The following is a 22,305-nucleotide window of genomic DNA, read 5'->3' as shown; positions in this document are numbered from 1 at the left end:
TGATGAGAAACTGAAGCAGCAAATATCCTTTTCATCTTTCCATTTTTTGCCATTATCATTTGAATACAGGTGAAGAAAATACAAGCAAAATATATATTTGAAAACTTCAGTACAGGCAACTTGGTAACTACTTAATTTCATATTCCAGTTAAAGAAAACTAACTTTCATTTCATACTCAAAGCTCATATTGGGAAGTATTTGGGTAAAAAGCAGCTCAAAAATTCATGACTTTTCACACTTTGCCAGAGTTTGTCTTTGTAAGAATTAGATTTGTGGCAAACCTCTAAGTTTGTTCCAAGTATTTAATTTCTGGTTAGCCTTTATATTGATAAAAGTAGAGATTAAAAAGTTCAAGTTCCACAGAGAGGCGATATCTCAGGTTTAAAAAAAAAAATCTATGAAGTTTTGTGTCCTCTGAAGCCATCTCTACAATTTCTAGCAGGTGGCTTTGACTAGTAGAACATGAGAGCACGAAGTGGGATCAAGGTGACCTTAAAGAATTGATGCAACTGACATGACTCACTACAGCTCTTAAGACTAACCTAAGGGATTCTCAGAACTGAGAGGACATACAGGCAGCAAAATATATCATGCTTTCCTTCTATGGACATTCAAGAACTCAGTGCTACCCTTCTTACAGCAGCAGCAGCATACTGCTTAAATGTCTTCATTGTTCAGGACAAAAACTTCCCTCTTGAAAACAAACTGCTTTGTCAAAATCCAAGTCAAGACACCAAACATACAAAATTAAAGCTGCCAGAGCAGCTACAGAGAGATCTTTTTTCACTGCTTCTAATTCTGTAGTGTCTTTGTGACACGAACATTTACCTTCTTCTTCATCAGGAACCAGCATCCACTGGATCAGTGCAAACAGAAGCAGAATGACTAAACAAGCCATCCCTATTCCTCTGAATGTGGCAGCAGGACCTGTAATGAGATTTTTTTTTTTCTAAACTGAGAACCTACTTACTTAATAAAATAAAATGAGTCAGCATTATGTGCTTCTTGGCTATATATTGCCCATGCAGACTCTTATTAGCTTGTTTCATTACATTTTCCTCCCCCATCACTTCTTCAACAGGCTTTGCAAAGGATTTTTAAGCAAGTAATTAGATTCTCATTTGTTCATCGAGAGGCTTTATAGTATCAACCTATTCTCTCACAAAGGATTCATTCATCTTACTTACAGATCAGGTCAGGTATTCAACACAATACTGAAAATATCTAGGCGTAACATATTTAATCAATCTGGAACACTGACAGAACAAAGCCATGAGCAATTTGGTCTGAATGTAGTGCTGACCTTGCTTTGATCACAGGCCTGGACTGGAGATCTCAGGGCCCTCCCCAACCTGAGCAGTTCTATGATTCTGTGATCCATACAAAGTGTATTACTCTTTAATGTATAACAACACCTACAGCACAAATAAGTTTAAAGCCAACAATTCAGTAAAACCAGAATAAATAAAAATGAAATTTTCAATAAGATTTTTCCTTACCGAAGTAATTGACCAAAACCCCTCCAACCATGGCTCCACATCCCCTGCCCAGCCCCAAGTGGAGACCTTGCAGTATTCCCTGTGCCGACGTTCTCAGCTCCGGAGGCACTGCCGCGCTGAGGTACGAGATGCAGGCTGCCCAGATAGCCGCATGCGTGACACCTGGAGAAATGAAACATCGTCAGGAGCACCAGGGCCACGGGGTACCAGCACAACATCTGAGCAACTGCACTCACCAGCTGGAGCACATGGAGAAAAACCAACAAAATCCCTCCAGTGACAAATGTCTGCAGAGTACAAATCAGTTTTTGGTAATGTGATACTGGCAACCAAGCCACAGGGAGACAGGACAACTCCTTCTGCAGAGCCTGTCAAAAGCTCTTTCTCCCTCTAAAATGACTTCACTCCTCTTCTTGAGACACAGTCCCTAGGGAGACAAGTCTCTCTGCCAAATTCCTTGTGCCTTCAGAAGAGACCCAGGGCCTTTGGTGTACAGTCCCAATTTTACAAGCTGCAGGCAATTAAACCATTGATGTCTCTCAGCAGTCTCCTTACTGCCACAGTGAAGGCAGCACAAAGGTCATAAAATCCAAACGGTATCAGAGATATCCATGCCCTTCTCACTCCCCCCAAAAACCCAGCACCTCCCAGCAAACTCCTTTCTGAACTCAACACCAACACACTCTGCATTTGGGCATGGAATGGTCCAGATGGGAACAGCACACAAGCTCCTCAGGGTAAGCCAAAGATGTCACTTTCCATGGCTGCTGTTGAGAGGCAGAGTCAGCGTGCCTCCCTCCTGCTGTGGCTGCATCCTGCCCTGTGCCTGCTATGCATGCATCCTGAGTGGGCACTGCCACCGCTTCGCTCACTCCTGCAGCAGCCATCCTCACTGCCATCAACCACGGCCCCACAGCAGCCCCAGCCCTCACTGCCATCAACCACGGCCCCACGGCGGCCCCAGCCCTCACTGCCATCAACCACGGCCCCACAGCAGCCCCAGCCCTCACTGCCATCAACCACGGCCCCGCGGCAGCCCCAGCCCCCAGCAGAGATCTTGCAAGTGTCTATCTGGCACATGCCCGGCAGATTCAGGGCTGGGAACACTTTTTGCTCCCCCAGGAGAGCTAAGGGAAGGCCAGCGCAGCTCCCTCAGTGTGGGAGACTGGCTGCAGGTGGAGCCCTCGCCTTGGAGCACCTGCCTGGGCGCGTGTGTGGAGTGCGGAAGAACGGGACAGGAAAAAGCAGGATTGTGGAGAAGTTAGAAAAACAAAACAGTTTCGTAGTTCATCACACATTAAATAAGCCTGAACTATTTTGCCACCCTCAGACTGAGTGGGAATATTTTTTCCTTATTTCAGAGGTATTAAAAATAGTCATCACAGTTTACCCATGCCTGAGCTCTACTGCCTCAGTTTTAAACAAATATTGGCACAATTGATGATTCCGTCAACATGTTTCTGTCCTCTACACTTGACTTAGTAATGAACAGTTGGACAATAAATGCTTAGGCATTTAGGCTGAAGACTCCTAAGAGCAAGAAAACACACTTTCATAACATAGGGAACAATTTGGATTTTGCTTAGATAAAATGATAAATAGCACTATATGAAATTGATATAGTGCAGGTATACACATTAGATGTCCACCAGGCTGTAAAGGTCAAATTCATTCATTCCAAATCAACCCCAAAATTCCTCAAACTCTGGGTATTATACATATATATGTGTATATATCTCTATAAGTTTTGGTAATAGTAGATCAGTGTGTTGAAAAACAAAATGCTTGCACTAAAATGAGTCTGTATTACCTTACCATTTATATTTCCAGGTTTTAAAACTCACAGATTTTCTAATGAAAAAGCTTAAGAGCTTTAAAACTCATTAAGTCTCTACTCTTTTTAATGTAGATTCATGGATGCATTGCAATTAGCAACCAAGAACTGTCCCAATAATAAAGCAGAGCTAATTTAAAATAGGTAAAGTGGTTTTGGTTTAGAAAGTATATCAATTAACATAAAACATGCAGTTTTATCAGCTATTAGGAGTGAGTCAATTTTTAAAGCCAGGCAAATAAAAAACACATTAGAAATTATTTGAACTGTGAAGCACAATACCACTGAGTTTGTTTAAATACAAAACGCCATAACTTAACCAACAGGTTCTTGGATGTTTTCATCTTTACCAGTGAAAGTCCCACCAGAACACAGTGTTCCTGGTTTCTCTGAAAACAAATCCATACCTTTAAATCAGCTCAATACACTTGCATTTAAAGGCACAACCTTTTTATTTTAGTATGTGTACATTATTAATGTGATTCTTTTTATAATTATTTATACAATAGTGACTATTTGGAACAGTTTTTACCACAACTTGCATATGAAGTCTGGTCTGGATTACTGTTACTGCTAACCACAATTCTTTTTAAAAGAAGTTGCTCACTATATATATTGTGACATTATATGCTAAAACCACTAACCACCACTTCATCATCTGCACTACAGTTCCAACAAGTGCAGCAACCCTAGAGTGATGCTTGTAATTTTAGTAAATTTAGGATAACTTATATGTAAACCATGACCTGAAGATTTGGGGATCCAAATTTATTTCAAGAGAAAAATGTATCATAATTATTGTCAGCTAAAGGCCAAACTCTTTGCTCTCTAGACATAAAACTGGGCTGCTGGAACATCAGTAGGAGTCACTTCCTAGAATAGGACTTGTTTTGGAGTTTGTTGAGTAACTGCCAAGTGAAAACAGCTCATTTTCAGGTTAACAATATAGTTTTGTAATTTAGAAAAATTCCTGTCATGTAAATTGGTGAGCTAGCATAGCTGTTACCAGAGAATCTGGACCACTGCCCTGGAACAATAAATTACAGCTAACTAGCATAGCAAAACTTCATCTGCTAAGTGCCAACTGAACAAGATTACTGGTGTGCCCACATACTGATGACACAGATATATATACAAGGATGTCTTGAAATCTTCAGTTATTAAAGATTCAGCCTTAAGCTCTTATTTTCATACAATGCCTGTGCAAGTCAATACAGCATAGTGGTAGAAAACTTTAAATTGAGAAGTGAGTTTAAATCTCCTCATTTACTCCTTTGAGAGTGCAACGCAATGCGAGTTGTCCTCACCCCAGCTACAAACAGCAGCTGGAACACAGCATGGTTCTTATTACAATCAATAGATGGAAGTCTGCACAGTCATCTTCCAGAAATGTCTCCATGCCCTTCAGCACAGCACATGGGGATAATCCTGCTTGTACTGCAGAAACATATTAAATAGAAAAATACATTTTTCACAAAAGGCAACTGAAACTTTTGTTAGCCTTAAAACCCCTCGAGCTGATGGAACTCGAGTTTAAATAGAATTTGACAGCTTCCTGGAAAAGAGTTATGTACAATTAGAACAAGGACTTCACCGAGGGCTTTTGAAGACCCCTCAACTTGATGGCCCACATGGAGCCCACATGTTCTACACAATATACTTTTTTTTGGTTTTCAATACTTCTAATCCTTACACAGGGAAAGCAGCTACAACTCTTGTTTCCCTCTGTCAATGAGCTCACTTAAAAACAAGAGCTTCCACCTCACCAAATTTCATTAAGGTGTCACTTCTTACTGCCACTGACAATTCAGTAGTTACGTAGGAGAGAAAGCAGAGCCCAAAGAAACAGGACTTGGAACTGCTGCAGAAAAAATAACAACTCTAGAAGAGATGAAAACTGGTAAGAGCAGGAAGGGAAATGAATAAAGAAGGAGGGAAAGTCAACAGTACTTCTAAAAAGGTAACCTTGATCCCCCATTTGGAAGACTGAATGAGATGACTGGAATCCCACAAATGCAGTGGCAGTCGTTAGAAACACACGAGGCACCCATGGACTTCAGGGGCCAACAAGGGACATCTGATGCAGGCTGAAAAGAGCACAAAGAGCACAGAGACCTGGGGGCTGGGCAGGGGGAGTTGTGTGTGGGTTTGGTTTGGTTTTAGCTTTCTCATTTGCTGGCTATAAATACCTGTAAATAGCCAGATCAACCAAGGAGCCCATGATTCAACAGTGGCTAAATATGGTAACAACTGGCAGATACATTTATGACAAAGTATTATTTTGAAGGTCCTTAATTTTTTCTTCAAATATCAATTACTCAGGATTGTGCCACACAAAAACCCCCACCAAAACCACTCCCTCACAGCCTTGCTGCATGTAAAGGCAAACCTACATATTGTGCAACTCATATTGAAATTTCAGCAGAATAAAAACCACATTCAAAATACAAGAAACTTATTTTTCAGCCATGACTTACAGGATACTTCCGGGCACAAACTTATGGCTGTATTGGTGAAACCACAAGGTTTTTTTCCTATATTTTGATATGGGCTATCTTTAAAACAGGACTACCTAAAAGGCAACATCCAAAGCTTTGTATTCATCATTTGTTTTCCCTAGATGTTTAAGCAGGCAAGAGTATAACACATTCTTCAGGTTCTTTCTAACGTTTTCCTATTTTAACACATGGTATGAACAATGAAGTATCAATTCAATAGTTGTGGTTTGGGGGCTTTTTAATAACAAAATTCAGAAGCTTGCTGTGGTGGCAGTTCTAACATGATAAACTGTTTTTGTTAGCTGGGAGGGTAAGGAGCCAGGACACAAATGAACCTCTCTCTGTCTGTATGTAGAGATCCACACAGCGCTCTCTAATGGCATTTTGTAACTCGAAGTCTAGCTTACAAAGACTTCTGTAAATATAGTAAAAAAATTTAATTTAAATTCAAGTTATGCTGCACACAGAAAACTTCTAACTATAATCTGTGGAAAAATTTCTAAATATTACTGTATAAAACCAAAATATTGGCTTTAAAAAGATGGTCAAAAATGGTATTCTTCAAATACTGAAAAATAGAAAGTAAAATAGTTCCACTTTTTCATGGTTTTGAGAAGTGGTACTCACCACAAAGACACAAAAAAAGGTCATAAAAACTAAGTTAGAACAATGTATTCTTTAGCATTGCAATGACGGTCTTACAGACTTCTACAACAGGATTTGAAAACAGGACTCAAGTTACTTGTCAATAGACATATCTCTGTCCTTGTAAATGAGTTTGTGAAAGGGCAGGTATCTTAAAGAAGTTCTATTAGCATTGAGAGAAATTCTGCTCTAGCTATTAAAACAAAAATTCTGTAATCTAAAAATACTGATCAAACTGAAAAACTGAAATATTTCAACAGACCAAATGACCCAGACTATGCTTGGAGGTTTTTTGCAGCATCCTTTCAAGGACTGCAACCTCTTGCGTTTAATGAAGTTCACATTTATCACCAAACAGGATTTGCAGTAGGTGTGTACCCAGCTCATGCTTCTGTCTCTTTGTTTATTTAATGGGTGTGTTGTTCTAGCACAGTTCTGTTTGAATAAACAGAGAACTATGCACAATCAAGTGCACACCCACCCTTTTGATGTCAAATCTTTCCCAGGACAAACAGTAATGGTTTATGTGTTTTATGAACCTGCATCTTCTGGGGTATTTGTGGTCAAAAAACTAGAGAAATACCAGATTTTTTATTTAACCATAGCTCACTTGAAAACAAGATAAATTGAAGCAGCTGATCTTATGCTGGAAGGTCATTACTGCTCTGTCTTACCTTGAAGCACTTCCATCGGAAGAACAGTCCAGGCGTTTTCCAGATACGAGATGTAGATGTATCGTGCTGTATTACAGGCAAGACCAATATACAGCACTCTAAAGGAAATAAAGAAAGGAGAAGTCAGGATAGTTTGCACTTTCCCTTTCTGGCATGTTATAATATAGCTTACTGATTTAGAAGTTATTTGCATGCATACAGTTTGCCAGTCTAAAGCAGCACTTGCTCAACACAAAATATATCCTTTAAGTCCTACACCCAAACATAACTCTTGCCCATTCAACACATTTGAAATCCTAATAGGAAAAAAAAAAAATCAAAGAGACAGCAAACCCACTGAGCTTTTAACTAAGCTCTGTAGTTCTATGCCACACTCTACACAGGACTGTGTTCCAGAGAGATAATTTCTAAGTGCATTCAACATTTTTTCCAAACCTTCTTTTCTAATCATCCAGAGATTCATTCTGCCATTTCAGTGAAAGCCTGGAGCAGGTTTGTATTAAAGGAATTAATTTAAACCCAATTAATATAAGTTTATAGTCCCAGTATCTGCAAACTGCTCAGAACTACTCTAAAACACATCCCACAGAAGCAATATGGTTTATAACAACATGCCTCAGGATAAAACTTAGCCATCCTGTTGAAAAGCAGCAGATGCTGCATCTCAGAATTTAGAGAAAAAAAAGCGCTTACAACAGTTTTTAAACAATGAGATACAAAGACTATTTGTGAACTGCATTTCCCATTGCACATTTAACCTGTTGACTCTTCCCTTCCAGTTTTTAGATTTAGCATAGCTTCTCCCTGGGGTGCTCATTCATCCAGCTATCTTTCTCTTATTTTTAGATGGATCTTGGGAAACAAAGACTTAATTGAAAACATGTTTACAGCTTGAGAAAGGGGGCTATTGCAACCTTTAAAGATTTTTTTCAGGGACAAGGATAATTTATTGTCCAAATAGGACTTGTTGGTTGAACCCTGGTTTGGCATAAGAGAAATAAATGCAATTGATAATGAAGGTGAAGCACCGACCCTGTGAAAGGGCTCGTTATTCTTTGTGCTGCTTTTTCAGTTAGTTTTTCTAAAAATGCACACCAAGATTTAATTAAATGGTACAGAGTCACTGGAAAATCTAGAGTGAGACACCATCATAAAAACGCAGCATCTTGTTAACATCTGAGGTCTCCGAATACACATGCTGACAGTGAAAAATCCAGTAGCATACTTTTCATCATGTCAGTGATATCAAAAAAGACCTGTGCATTTCACAACAACATGAATTTACTTTCAACAAGTAGGGTAAGCTGGCAGGAAGTCATCCCCTCTCAGTCATACATCAAACCAAGCTTCCAGATACATGTGGGGTCCATGAATAGCTGGTTGAAGCTGCCTTTAGGCAACACAAGCCCAAGCATTCATGGAAGAAAACACGGGAAGCCATGAAAAACTTCACTGTTATACAATAATGAGAACAAACTTGTTCTTTGTGCTGTGAATCATAAATTTAATCTCATCCTTTAATTAATGCCTTCTGTTCCAAACAAATAACTTGGTTCCTTTCCTAGCCACAACTTAATGTAGTTCTTATGTACAGTCGCATTTCTGAAATGTATTAGGACACACTGGCCACAAAAGGTAACCAAACTCACAAGGTCTGCAGGCTCCTGTCTTCATTCCCCTACTAGAAAGGCCCAGGGTGATGCACACTCTTGGGAACACAAAGGAATTGTCTCACCATGTACACTTGTTTTTCCTCAGCAGCAGTACAAATGCACCTCTCTATTTAGGATGACTTCTAGACAGCTTAATTTCACTTTTGTCTAGCAAAAACTTCGTCTGTTCACCAAGAGCTTTCTTCCCACCTCATCTGTTCCCTAGCACAGTCAGACCAAAGATGCGACTTCCTCCTGCTTCAGAGTTTTTCCATCATCACTAACCACTCACCTACCTGTATTTTTCCAACATGTTACATTCACAGAAAGACTTAGATTCAGGGTTTAAGAGCAGCAATTTAGTCAGGTTCTACCTCTTAATTTGTTAGAATATATATACAGAATTTTAGGTAAATTACAGTTTATGAAGATCTCTATAAATATGGTTCTGGAGAGGAACGTCACACAAGAACTTCTGTGTATTTACAGCGTCTTTTCAAAAATGCATTTATAATAATCACTTAGGCTCCTTATCAGACCTAAATGGAAAATGTAAACAGATGTTCCTTTTGAACCCTATATGCAGTACCCACAGAGACACCATATTCAATTCACAGGTTAAACATTTAAAACATTGAATCTATATTTGTGTCAAGGAGTCTAAGCTGTTTACAGCCATGACTGCCAGTCTCTGCTTCCCATAAAAACTCACATGCTGGAACTGTGGTCAGACAAACACATTGAAGCTTAACCTCAAGTAGGAAGTTATTTTCAGGGCTTGACATCATCCTAAGCCACTGGCAATTTTGAATGCTTCGACACCAGGTGCCATTCAACAATGGGGTCTAAATATTTCATAACCAGTTTTGTACACTTTTTTGTCACAGTATCATAGAATGGTATGGGTTGGAAGGGACCTTAAAGATGGAGTAGTTCCAACCCCTCTGCCATAGGCAGGGACACCATTCACTAGACCAGGTTGTTCCAAGCCCCATCCAGCCTGGTCTTGAACACTTCTAGGGATGGGGCACCCACAGCTTCTCTGGGCAACCCATGCCAGGGTCTCACCACCCTCACAGTAAAGAGTTTCATCCCAATATCCTCTCAAAGAAACACTAGAAGCATGTACTACATAGGCACACATGCAGTGCACAAGTGTATGAACAGTACAGCTAATAAAGTCAGAAATTGGGCATTTTTTTCAGCACATATTTAACACAGTCATGCTTAAAATGCTTGGACAGTAATTTGAGTATTAGTTAAAAAAACTGTGAAAACAGAATAGGTTCAAACTGTTGTAAGGGTTTTATATGCCACCACATAAAATGGTAGAAACAGAAAGATTTGTAAGACTTGAAAAGGGAAACTGAGCTTCTGTCTGATAAGGTGTAAAGCCTGTTTTCTTGTAGTTCTACAAGGACATTCAACGGCATTTTTTCCTGCTACTGTGACAATGCATGCAATTCTGGTACTCATACCTGTCTTCAAACACTCAGCACAGGAAAGAGAGACTGAATGATAAATGGTCACATACTGCAGAAACAATGTCTACAACATCTGGAAGTCCAACAACCCAGAAGACAGGAATTTTGAGCTATTAAAAAAATAGATAAAATATCAATGCCAAATGCTTCTGGCTAAGACTGTTTTAAGGATATGGAGTTGGAGGCTATTGGCTCTTATTAATAGGAAAATTAGCATCTGCACTAGAAGGCAGCAGACAACACATATACAGAACTGTCAAAGAAGATGAGTTATGAACTCCTATCCATTTTTCTTTGAAAAAAAAAGAAAAAAGCTTGCCTCCTCTCAAACACACCATGCATTATACAAAGTTCAGAAAGTACAAGGTGGCAGGCAGCCAGGAGGAGTCACCTCAGACTGTGATGACTAAATACAAGTAAGCATTAGATAACATTAAAATATGACTAATGTGCATTTCCCAGGTGTAGATATGCAGAATGCTGTTTCATAGCAAATAGGGACTGGTGTTTAAACAATTTAATAATCTTGCTCCAATCTTGTCTTCACAGGCTTAACAGTGCCAAGAAAAAAAAAAAAAGAGTTAATCCCATACATCATCCTTCTTTTTGCTCCGCAATGCTTCCATCCCTTCTATTTCATCTTATTCACAATCCTATCACTATTTTGATTTCCATTCTTCCTTTAGTTGAAGTCTAAGCCCGAATTTTGTACTATAATATACATTGAAAGAGCATACCCAAGCTATCTTTAGCTATCAAGACTGTGATCTGTTCTCACCATTCCTCCATCATCATATCCTTCCTCCAGGCTCTGCATGCAAGGTGTCATTTTCTCTTACTAATTATTGTCAAATTCAGAGATTGAGACCAACTCTAAGCAAAGAGATCCTCCTCAGTTTAAAGTAAGAAAGAACATAATCTTTTAAGTAATCTCTCAAATTATTGTGCTAAACATCTCAGATGTTTTTAGTAGAGGTCAAATGAATATTCATCCCAATAAAAGCAAAACAAAGAGCAAAACCTCAGAACAGAATACGCAAAAAGAACAGTGCAAACAGTTCAAAAATACTTACATCTCAATGACTGTATGATTATAAACTGGGCATTTCGAAAGGATATGACTCTGACAACACACAGCTCTGTGCTTTGATGCACAGAATACCTGTGTAAACATGAAAGACTCCATCTTTGCAGCTTCATCAACTCAGGTTTTCCCCTATCCTTCCTCCCCTGTGCTTTTTTTAAAGAGTAGTGAAGGGATTTAGAATATGTGGAAATTAAGTCCGTTTAGTGAATTTACTGGAAACCAATGTTCACTAACATGCTGGAAGCAGTCACTTTCACTTACACAAGGCAAAAACAACAGGACAAGCCCTGCAGCCATCTCACTCCATAGCTGACACACACTGCTGCAACTAAAGGAGGAGAGCAAGCTCCGAACTGGTAAGTGACACTGCCAGGCTGCAACCTCATTCTGCCAACACCCAGAGTCTGATTACAAGGCCATGTGCACAGGAGGTGCTCACCTCGTTTCCTCAGCTCATCTTCTCCCCTCTCAGCCTGCAGCTGACGCCTTTCCAGGCTACTGTGGGGGCAACGAACTGCCCTGCAAGGGGAAGCAGGCTAAAGCAGGAGATTTGCAGAATGCTGCTACTCACAGGAAAAAAACTGAAAAACTAATGGTATTTGTATGTCAAAACAGACAACCCTTGAGTGGGTGGTAATTTGTAAAGATCTCTAACAGAGTGATTCATCAGGGAACGAGGATGTCTTCTAGAACCATCTGCAAAAGGTTATGGTGCCAGGCATAAAGCACATACTAACACGCAACTCAAATGCAAAGCAAGCATTTCAGCACATTTTCAACTCTCAAAATAACAAAATCTCCATCATGCAAGCCACATAACTGAGCAGGACTTGGAATTCAAAAAAAAGAAAAAAAAAAAGGATTGGCTTGAATTTCACTTCGTAGCATAAAGTTCAGCCCGAGAGTCAACATTTTTTGTATAGCTCTTTAGTGATTGCTGCCATCTTACCTGATGTGACCAACCAATTCAATGAGTTTGTGGCTGAAGAAGTAGGCAGTCAGCTCAGACACATGACTGAGCACAGAACAAACTCCAAAGAGAGTGGTGGTGCCATTCAGGTCTTCCAAGTGCCAGTACAGAAAGGTGAACACAAAGCCATATCCAAACCCCATGAACCAGGCCACGAAGAGCACAGAGCCATACTGGATACTGCACAGCAGTTTAATGAGGTCCCAAAAACTGAAAGACTGTGACTGGCTCATACTAGTGGGAGTGTTATCTGAAGATTCATTGGAGGCATTTCTGTCCACCTGTGAGACCTCCACCTCTTTTCTCTTCTCATCTTGCTTGAAGTGCGTGTAATGAAATCGAAACTGGGTGGCCACAATTAACGCCATTGTCATTAGGACACCAAAAACAATGAAAACGATCCTGTAGTTCTTGTACTCTGGAGCTTTACATCCTTGACCTTCAATGGCAACTTCTGTGTGAGTATAGTCAATGCCAATTCCCACGGAGAGCATGGCCAGCCCCCAGCCCAGAGACCCCCACATACGCTGCAATCCATACCGGTCCCTGTGTTTGCCAAGGTACTGCAGAGTTATGGTGTCCACAATGGTAACAGAGGAAGCACTGAAAAATTCTCCTATTATGACAACCAGCAGAATGAGTAGAAAGATGGCCTCTACTTCTTGTTGATCATAAACGAGCACAGCTTGGTCAGAAGGCATCGGCTTCGTGCTGATGGAAGCTGGTGTGGTACTTGGAGTTGCGTTCCCTGGTGAGGCTGGGCTAGTGGTGATGTTTCTCAAAATCAAATGGGTACTGTTTTCCAAGACAAAATCCACATCATTGCTCTGTGTAGGTAACAGGAATGTTATTTGAGGATTAGGTGTCCCTGTTGTTTCCAAAGTGACTGGACTGGAAGTGACCAGGTCTCTCCTCCCACGGACTTTCGGGGATGCAGCACTCACTGTGGTCAGCGGAGAGGACATCGAGGCGTTTTGCGGAATTGTTGTTAAAAGGCTGCTTGCATTGGTGGGATGTGCTGGGGGAAGGCCCTTTGGTACACATCTTAAGGTGGCTGGTCTCACAAATCCGATGCCCAGGTTAAACAAAACCCAGCATAAAAGCGAGAACAGGAGGACAATCTTGCCTTTCTTGAAGCGATCTGCCACCACTCCCCAGAAGGGAGCACTGCAAAACTCAATAAAGTACCTGATACCCACCAGAAGTCCACTCTGACTGGGTGACATACCCAGCTGCTTGTAGTACACAGGCAGCAAGGGGTAGAGAGAGCCATATGCAGAATAGAAGAAAAAATAAAAGACCTTTGAAATCAGAAGATCATTGTTTATTTTGACACAGTGCTTTTCTAACCAATCCAGCTCTTCATCTGGGACAGTGGTTGTCTCTGTAGAAGGGGATTCATTATTGGGTGGCAAGTCTTGATCCTTGGAAATGCCATTGAAAGGATCAGCAAGCACATACTTTCTCTTCTGTTCTTCTTCATCATCAGTTAGAATGGCCACCTTATCATCAGCTGCCATGGTTTACCACAAGCATCCAATATATGGTAGACTCTCAAGGAATTAGGGCTACCCTGTGAACAAATAAAACATGAGGTGGTTAAGATACCACAGAGGAACAGACCTGCAATGCCAGCCATCAAGGACAAAGACAGCTTCTTTCTTATAAGTAACATCCCTGAGCAATAAACGCAGTATTCAGGGTGGGGAAGGCCATTTGTCTAGACTGGTACATGGTAGCATCAATAAAAATGTGGTTTATGACCAATTCTGTGAAGTTCTCCCAACAGCAGCTTTTATATTGTGCATTAAAACCTCTTTCATGTTTAGGACAGAGAATAATTTATATATTCAGAGTTACTGTGGCAATTAAGTGCTAGCATTTGCAAGTCTCTTCTTTCAAACTGGCTTTTCTCCCCAAGGCTAACTGCTTTATTTCCAGTATTCCCTCCTATACCAAAGGATAGCCGTGATTTTGTAATTAAGTAATGCAGCCACATATATCTGGGTTATTTTGATCATCAAAACAAATTACTATCCAAAGCCTCATGACAGCCTTCAAAAGGTTCATCAGTCTCCTCTTGAAACACGTTTTTCTAAGCCCTCCACAACTACAGCAGAAATTGACGGCAAGCTTGAGCTTCTAGGCTGAATGGGAAGAGAGGTGGGAATTAGGATGGGGCTTGAAGATCAAAATTAGGATAACAATCTCAAAGACATCAAAGTTCTGGGAGCAAAGAAACACAGGGACAGGCCCTATGAAGGTATCTTCAAGTCAAATTCTGAAATCGAAAAAGGGTGGACTGGGAGATAACAGCACTACAGCTGCCTGTGCTTATCTTCTGCAGAAGACCCTGAAAAATTGATAAGCAACACTAAAAAATAAATTAACCACTCCTTAGACTTTGAATGACCAACCAGCTTTCACATTTAAAAACAACAACCCACTCCAATAAGCTAGGCTACCTAAGAAAAGCTTCCTGTTCAAAGAATAAAAACCAGCTCTGCCAGCAGGCTATCAGCTCAAAATCATTATTAGAAAACTATTTTTCCTCTATTGGTACTGTAAATTTAACCTACTAAGATTAGCTCATGTTCATTGTGAGAAAGTTAAACATTTAGTATATTTCGGTTTTGTTATCCCTTTGCTGTTTGGGTTAGTATTACTATTACAAAGGAACTTTTTCAAGGACCAATATTTGAAAGGAGAACCAGAAGAACCTGAAATTTCTCTAAGAGCAGTCAATTTATGATCTGGACCTGCTCTAGGAACTTGAACAGGATGATCCTAGTGAGTTCCTTCCAACACAGGATGTTATATCATTCTATGATAAGTATTTTTTTGCAGGGCTGCACTTTATTCCAAGTAGAAGGGGACAATGAAATCAGTCTTTCATTACTCATCTGAAAGCACAGTATCATCCCCTTAAAATTAGTCATGCAACAGTATATTCAGTGCCTTTAAATTAACTAATTACAATTCATCATTTTTTAGTACTGACAATGGATTTGCAAACTGATATAAGGCTAATAAGAGAAAAGAGACTAACATTCACTAGTATGTTAAATTGTTTCCTATTGATTCAACATATATATAACAGCTGACAACAAGCCACAGATATTTCTAAAAACAACAGTTCATGAAAATAATCTAAACCTTACACAGCTCAGTGATAGACAAGCCTAAAAATACCATCATTAAACTCCCAAACACTCATAAGGTTTGTGTATGCTTTTCATTTTTAAATGTCATTTCTATGGGATACTGAGGATCTCTGGTTTCAGTTAGGGAGAAAAGGCTACATACAAATCTTGGAACCTTAAATATTCATGTATTCAAGGTTAGAAGTAAATGAAAACCATGACAGCACATACACAGAGACTTAAGTTTTTTCCTTCAGTTTCTTCAGAGACAAACCGATTAAATTTAAAAAAAAGTATTTCAACTGTCAAAAGATTAGACAGTCCTAATTAAGTTGTTAGAACAGTCAAATGTGAAAGCACATTTTCTTTCTCTTACCTGTTACCATCAAAAGCCACATGAACCAAAAACCAGCAGCTGTCTAGTGAGCTCCCGCAATTTTCGGTTCAGCCAGCCACATCCACCTGACCGGTGGAAGAACTGTGGGGTTTTTGCTCATTTCTATATCCATAAAACAAGCCCTTCTAATAAGTAAATGAGATCAGTCATCATCTGTGTTATTTTCTTTATGCCTCACCTTACTTTGACAACAAAGACTCCAGAACTTGTGCAGGGCCCCACTTATGTCAAGTGTAACTGAGCTTCCAGTATATGCTCATCTGTTAGCAGCAACTTGCTTACTTGCTGCATCAGAGCTTTACAGCATTTATTTTTGAAGAATAGATTTCCTGTTCCTCAGACATGACAAGACAGAACTCACATTTTAACCATGTGGATATTTTAGGACAACTTCTTTGTAAGCATGGCTTGAAATTATCCTGATTTAAACAAGCTTATTCCCATATTTGAGCTCTGAACCATCTGGTTTCATATAAATTATACTGAAGGCTTTCAGAGAAATTAGTATTCAATCTTTTTTAATTTAGTTTCCCTTTTCTATTGAAGTGGAATTTCAATTTCTATGTTGTATGAATAGTGAGTACATAACAAATTATGGTACTGTTAATCTTTAAACACTTCAGTTTTTGCATATTCTTCCCCCGTCCATAATTTATAACGGCCTCAGCACCCATCTTCTTCTAACACATTGCATGCAAGGATTAATCCAAAAGATCCACTCCTGCAATTCTGACTAGAACATCCTGGGTTAGAATGCTATGAAAAGTATATTCCATAATAATTTTAATAAATATTTTCCCACACTAAGAGCTTCATTGAATGTTGTTAATAATACAGAATATACTCTTCAGAAATATAACAGCGTTAAGACTGGTAGGAGCCATATGGCATTCTTTATTGTTTTGATCACTAGTTTGTTTAGGAGTCAGGTCTTTGAAAGTCGTATTTAGCAATGTTTTGAATTCTAAAAATAAACTACTGAACATGAGAAAATGAACAAAGTAGTATCGCTACTGAAAAAGATCTACAAAAACCCTGAACCTATGGGGCTTTCCTTCTACTGACAAAAACCCCATGCCAGTCTGGGATTGAATGTGCAGCAAACCAGACAGATGGAAAATCAATATACTTCTCAGTGATAAGAGGCTAGTTATCTACTGGTTATTTTAACCATTGCCTTCAAATACTGTATCTTCACTTAGCAAATTTTTTTTCTAATCCACAAGACAATAGGAGGACAGAAGACAAGCACAACTGGCAAATTTAAAACGAACAACGGAGAACAGGAGTAAGGGAGAAAGGTTCAGAGAGTTAACAGATGGAGTTCAGAGTGAATATAAATTTTAACTCATTTGAAGAGAACACAACATTTTGGTACAGGCCTGTTGAATGTAATCAACTCAACCAGGACAAATGAGAACAGCAGAGGGGTACCATCACTCTAAAACCAGGAGTAACAGTTTGGATCTATTTCCCCCAAACTTAGGTAAGTTCAGAAATGCACAAGAAAGCCCTAAGATGCAAACTGGAAGAAACTTCTGCAAGGATCTTGAGAAAGCCTTGCAAAGGGAAAGGGAAGAGACATAGCAAGGGCACAGCACAGCAGCACACGCGTGTCATGAGAAAGCGCTTTGGCCCTCCAACTCACTAACGAGCTTTTATCTTGACAGAGGTTTACATTTCCAAACCACTACAGAATTCAGAACTGGGAACCAAGCCCTTGTTTCCTCACCATCCCATCACACCTGACAAGGCTACAATGGAAAAAGATCTCATTGAAACCTGAAGTGCTGATTTCCCCCTGAGACCTCAGCCTGAGATCCCACCGTACCGGCTTGGGAGCGTACATCCCTCGCTCGCAGCTGCACGGGAAGCGCAGCCGACCCAGCTCTCTCACACTGGGGATTCTTCTGTGAGCTCAGGCGTACTCTGAATCTCTTTATGCACAAGTGCATGTGCTTCTCGTCAGATATAAAGAATGTACTTGTTAACCACAAGGCTCTTCTTCCTTCAAGATTTGCACAGATAGGATTTTTTTTTGTAAGTAGAGGCTATTATTTTTTCTAAGTTTCCTGATACAGATTGCTGTCACCTGCTTTTATATCTATTCCTCCAGCAAGTCAAAAATCCACTTTCAAACCCTTACATCTAGAACATATTTTTTATCCAGTCATCTCCTGCAAACAGCTACAACTTCCCTGCAGACTTGCACCTTTGAGCAGCTATCTTGGGAATGGAGGAAGAACCATTTGTCCCAAGAAATTCAGTGATGACAATGCAGTGGTCATTTTAATGACTGTAATGAGCCTCTTTGGCAGGTAGGTAGAAAGAGGGTATTCTACATTTAGTTAAGTATCTCCTTGGCATTCTTGCATTTTATTTCTTAAATCGATCCTCATTTAGTCTGTCTCTCCTAGTAATTAATAGGATTTCAAGATCAGAAAGGATAAAAAGCTAATCTACTCAAGACAACCTGACATTATAAGAAGTTCCTTACAAAACAAAGAAAAATAATAATAGAGTATACTAAAAAGTCAGCTCTCCCCTTGGAGTCACTCTTCCCAAAACTCTGGGTTAAAAAAAACAACCAACCTGCTTTGAACTGTATCTCAGATTAAAAAAAAAAAAAAAAAAAAAAAGTCAATCAAGAGATCAGACTGGGGTACCAAATCCCTAAACCTCTCAGGGAAAATACCATGGTACTCACAGCACCAGGCACTGAAACTTCATTTGCAGACTAACAGAAAGTTAGATTTGAGGTGAAATAATACTGTTGTTCTAAAATAAAGTTTAATTCAGCATAAATATTTCATTCACTAGGCTTTGAGAATTAAAGCATAATTAAGACTCACAAAGCAGAGCCTCAAATCTGGGTTTGGATGTATGTGAATGTTAAAAGACAAACCACCAAAAAAAACCCGTGACAGTTCATCAGACGACAGTGCAAATGATCAAGAGAGGCTTAACCCATTAAATACCTAACAAAATGACTCATTGTAGAAGATTTATATTTACACAGTCTCAGAAAACATACTCAAAACAGGAATGATCAATTAATCTCTCAAACAACAAGCAGCTGTAGGAACAGAGTAGGCCAGCTTGCTGTTTGCATTGTGCAGACAAATCAAAGCCAGCCAGAATGGCGTCACATTTTAGTTGACCCCTTCCAGTCTTTCACCGACTAGAAAACTCACTTTGTAGCAAATACATTGAAGTCCACATGAAATTTTCATACAAACATTTTAAAATCTGCTAATAGAGAACATATTTCTTAAAACCACTTTTTTTAAAAGTCACTAATTATTGTTTGATTGAGAACAAGTCTGTTAGAGAAGGAGACTTGAAAACTATTCAAAGGCTCACCTCACTCATCCCCCAGCTGGTGCAACTGCCATGAGTACATCCATCACACAGCACATGCACACTACCTCCCCCTGTCCCATTGATCCAAGCTACAAAACCTTCTGGTCAAAGACTTTCTGCTACCTCCAGAATGAAGCCCCGCATCCAGCAGGCCTACAAGGCATCGCTGCAAGAGCCATAAATAATAGACCATGTTTTCCATTTTCAAGCAAGTTTCATCCCTAAGGAGCAGCCTGGCGCTGTTGCCTGCATCCATGCCAGAAAGGAGGAGAATGTTATGCAAACAACTTACAGCATGACAGAGAAGTGCCTAGACTTCATTTACTTTTGCATCACGTTCCCAAGCCTCTCCCAGTTAAGCCAACCTCCAGGCGGAGCCCTTGGATGGGCTGTTCCCTGCCAAGCCATACAGAACAACTCGACAGGTTGACTCACTTGCCCCACATCATCCCCTGCTCTCTAAAGGTAAGCAGTTCCTCCTGTGAGGCCCCAGCATGAACAGCTGGCTCTGAATTTATAAAATCAGAAGTAAGTCGCATAGAGTGAATTAACTTGGTGCTGGGAGATGTACTTGTTTCAACTGTGAAGCAACACATGAGTGTTGTAACATTAACCAACGTAATTAGGGTTTTCCATGAAAGTGAAACCAACCCTGTTCTAAAACACTTAACACTTAAAATTGCTTTATTTTGTGTTGCTGATATGCACTTACTTAATGTGCTGGGCTATAGGTTTTTCTGCTTCTTGAATACAGATAAAAAAAACTCTACACACCGACACATTTAGTCAATTAGATTGAGAGACAACAGTATGTCTGAAATATGTCAAGATCAGATTTATAATAGGCTTAATGCACTTTAAGATAGGTTTGAAGTTGCTACAATTGTGCTAGTATTAACATTAAAGAAAAGAACACTATGAATCCTCATCTATTAAAGAAAAACCATTAAATTCACATCCTAGGACTCCTGCTTTCCAATCTTGTTTTCCGTTTAATATGTGCAAATTAAGATGTCCAAGTAGACTGTATTTGTTAAACATGCTATTTTTAGTTGGTATCAGCCTCCAGTTTTTTTTACCAGTTTTCAATTTGTCAACTACCTCCACGGTTTACACTTGATTAATGATGGTAATTTACACATGTACCTTCAGATACAAACCAGGCAAGTGCCCAGAGCTGCAGGACTCCAGGAGCACACTGCTGCCAGTGCTGGGGAGGGACACGGGCACCCAGCTGCCTCACCAAGCCTGGCAGCAGCAGCAGTACTGGTCTGCTGTGAGACAGCAAAGCCTTCCTGGCCATTCCAGCCTCTGGGACCAACTGCTGCAACTGCAGATGGACCATGTCACCAGTTCACAATTTCCCACGTTGCTATATAAACTCAGGCCCATTGTACTGTAGCTGAAGATTAAGATGAATTTTAGGCTACACTCAAGTTGTGCTCTAGAACCAGCTAAGTTAGTGATAAACCACAACTTCCTCCCATTAGTTCCTCATATTGTCAGCTTCTCCTCTCATATTCTCACTCCACCTGTTTGATTTTTTTATTAAGTCTTCTTAGGATTTTTACTGGATTTATGACTACTACCACAAATACCATCCTTAAAGGGATGATTGTTTTCTTTTCTCCTATTCCTTAGTGGGTCTTCAGAGAATACCAACAGTAAAGTACATGTCATCTTTGTCCGCTATTTCTATCCAGTGAAACAAAAAAAACACACACACACACACACAAAAAAAAAAAACCCCAAACAAAACAAGCTAGAAAACTAGCATTTTGTAATCTCTTTCCTTGGACATTACTAACTAGTGGACAACAAGACCCAATGTATCTTAGTAACATAATAATGTTTGGGGCAAGTTTTTACTGAAATACTTCAGTGCTATGTTTATTCAGCTGTTCTCCTCTCCTCAAGTTTATCATTCCAAGTTTATCACTCCTCAACACTGCACTTTTCACTAACACAACATTTAAAAAGAGCCTGCTGTTAAAACTTCAGAGCTGCTGAACAGACATGGGTTTTAAACTCCATCTAACTTAGAACATCGCAGGCATCCGTAGCAGCTATGGCACCTTCACCACCGGCTTCCTAAATAAGTATCTGTTCCTACGCTTGTTCCAAAAACAGAGGAGCAACCGACAACCCGCTTACTAAAACCTATGGTATTTTAAGGATGTAAGGGCTCTAGATCCTACTGACAGCCACACGTAACGCCACGCCTGGATGCTGGCGGCAGGGAGAAGTGCGGCGATGCCTGTGCAGGAGCTCCCGCGGGACACGGCCCGGCCAGCGGCCACCTCCGGGTCTAGACCCTGTCACCGGAGAGAGCAGGGGGCATTAAACGACTCGGCCGCAGCACGCTTCAACCAGGATGCTGAGCCTCAGGAGAAGCGGGCCGCCACCCCACCAACGTCAGCACCTACCAGAGCGGCCATCAGGGCTGACACAACCGCCCGGCTCCGCGGAGGCGCAGCTGACCGGCCCCGGCGCGGCAGGAAACGCCTCCGGGGAAAGGCTGCGGCGCAGGCCCACCGGCAGCATCCCGGGCGGCTGCGGGGACGAGGCCCGCCGCCCCGGTGGGAGTGCGCTGGAGCCGGTGCCGGGGCAGACACCAGGGGGGAAACAGCCTCCCCAGCCCGGTGGCTCGCAGCGGCTCGGTGCGCCACAGCCGCTCCCGGCCGCCCCGCTGGCCGGTCTCCGCGGAGCGCGGGCAGGGGAGGCGGCGGCGCCCCACCGGGCGGCCCCGGCCCCCCGCGCACCGCGGGGCCGCGCTGACTCACCTCGCCCGGGGGCGGCTCCGGGGGGGCGCTCGGCCGGGAGCATCGCAGCCCCTTCCCTGCCGCCGCGGCTGCTGCGGGCGGCGGCTCCGCGCACCTCCCGCCGCCCCCCCCGGCCGGGCCGCACCGCTGCCGCCGCCGCGCAGGGGCGCCGCGGGGAGGGACGGAGCCGCCCCCCGCCCCGCCGCGGGGGGGCCGCGCACCCGCCCGGCAACGCCTCCACGGGCCCCGCGCCGCGGCCCGGCCCGGGCTGCCATTGCACGGGCAGAGCGCATCGA

The 22,305-nt window shown here is 41.3% G+C and overlaps 1 protein-coding gene across 4 annotated transcripts in view; it reads right to left on the bottom strand.

Annotated features, from left to right (window-relative positions):
• Positions 1 to 22,145, bottom strand: part of MFSD6 (major facilitator superfamily domain containing 6) — a 27,929-nt gene extending 5,784 nt beyond the window's left edge. For all 4 annotated transcript variants that reach the window (XM_048309008.1, XM_048309009.1, XM_048309010.1 and 1 more), the window contains exons 1-5: positions 22,031 to 22,145; positions 12,324 to 13,917; positions 7,152 to 7,249; positions 1,501 to 1,662; positions 830 to 928 (exon numbers count right to left, since the gene is read on the bottom strand). In XM_048309008.1, coding sequence (XP_048164965.1) covers positions 830 to 928; positions 1,501 to 1,662; positions 7,152 to 7,249; positions 12,324 to 13,864 — 1,900 coding nt within the window. In that variant the 5' untranslated portion in view covers positions 13,865 to 13,917; positions 22,031 to 22,145. The remainder of the gene's footprint in view (positions 1 to 829; positions 929 to 1,500; positions 1,663 to 7,151; positions 7,250 to 12,323; positions 13,918 to 22,030) is intronic.
• Positions 22,146 to 22,305: the final 160 nt, after the last annotated feature.

The sequence above is a fragment of the Corvus hawaiiensis genome, chromosome 7 (genome assembly GCF_020740725.1).
Source record: "Corvus hawaiiensis isolate bCorHaw1 chromosome 7, bCorHaw1.pri.cur, whole genome shotgun sequence".
In the NCBI taxonomy this organism is placed as follows: domain Eukaryota; kingdom Metazoa; phylum Chordata; class Aves; order Passeriformes; family Corvidae; genus Corvus; species Corvus hawaiiensis.
This window is presented reverse-complemented; position numbering and strand designations above follow the sequence as displayed.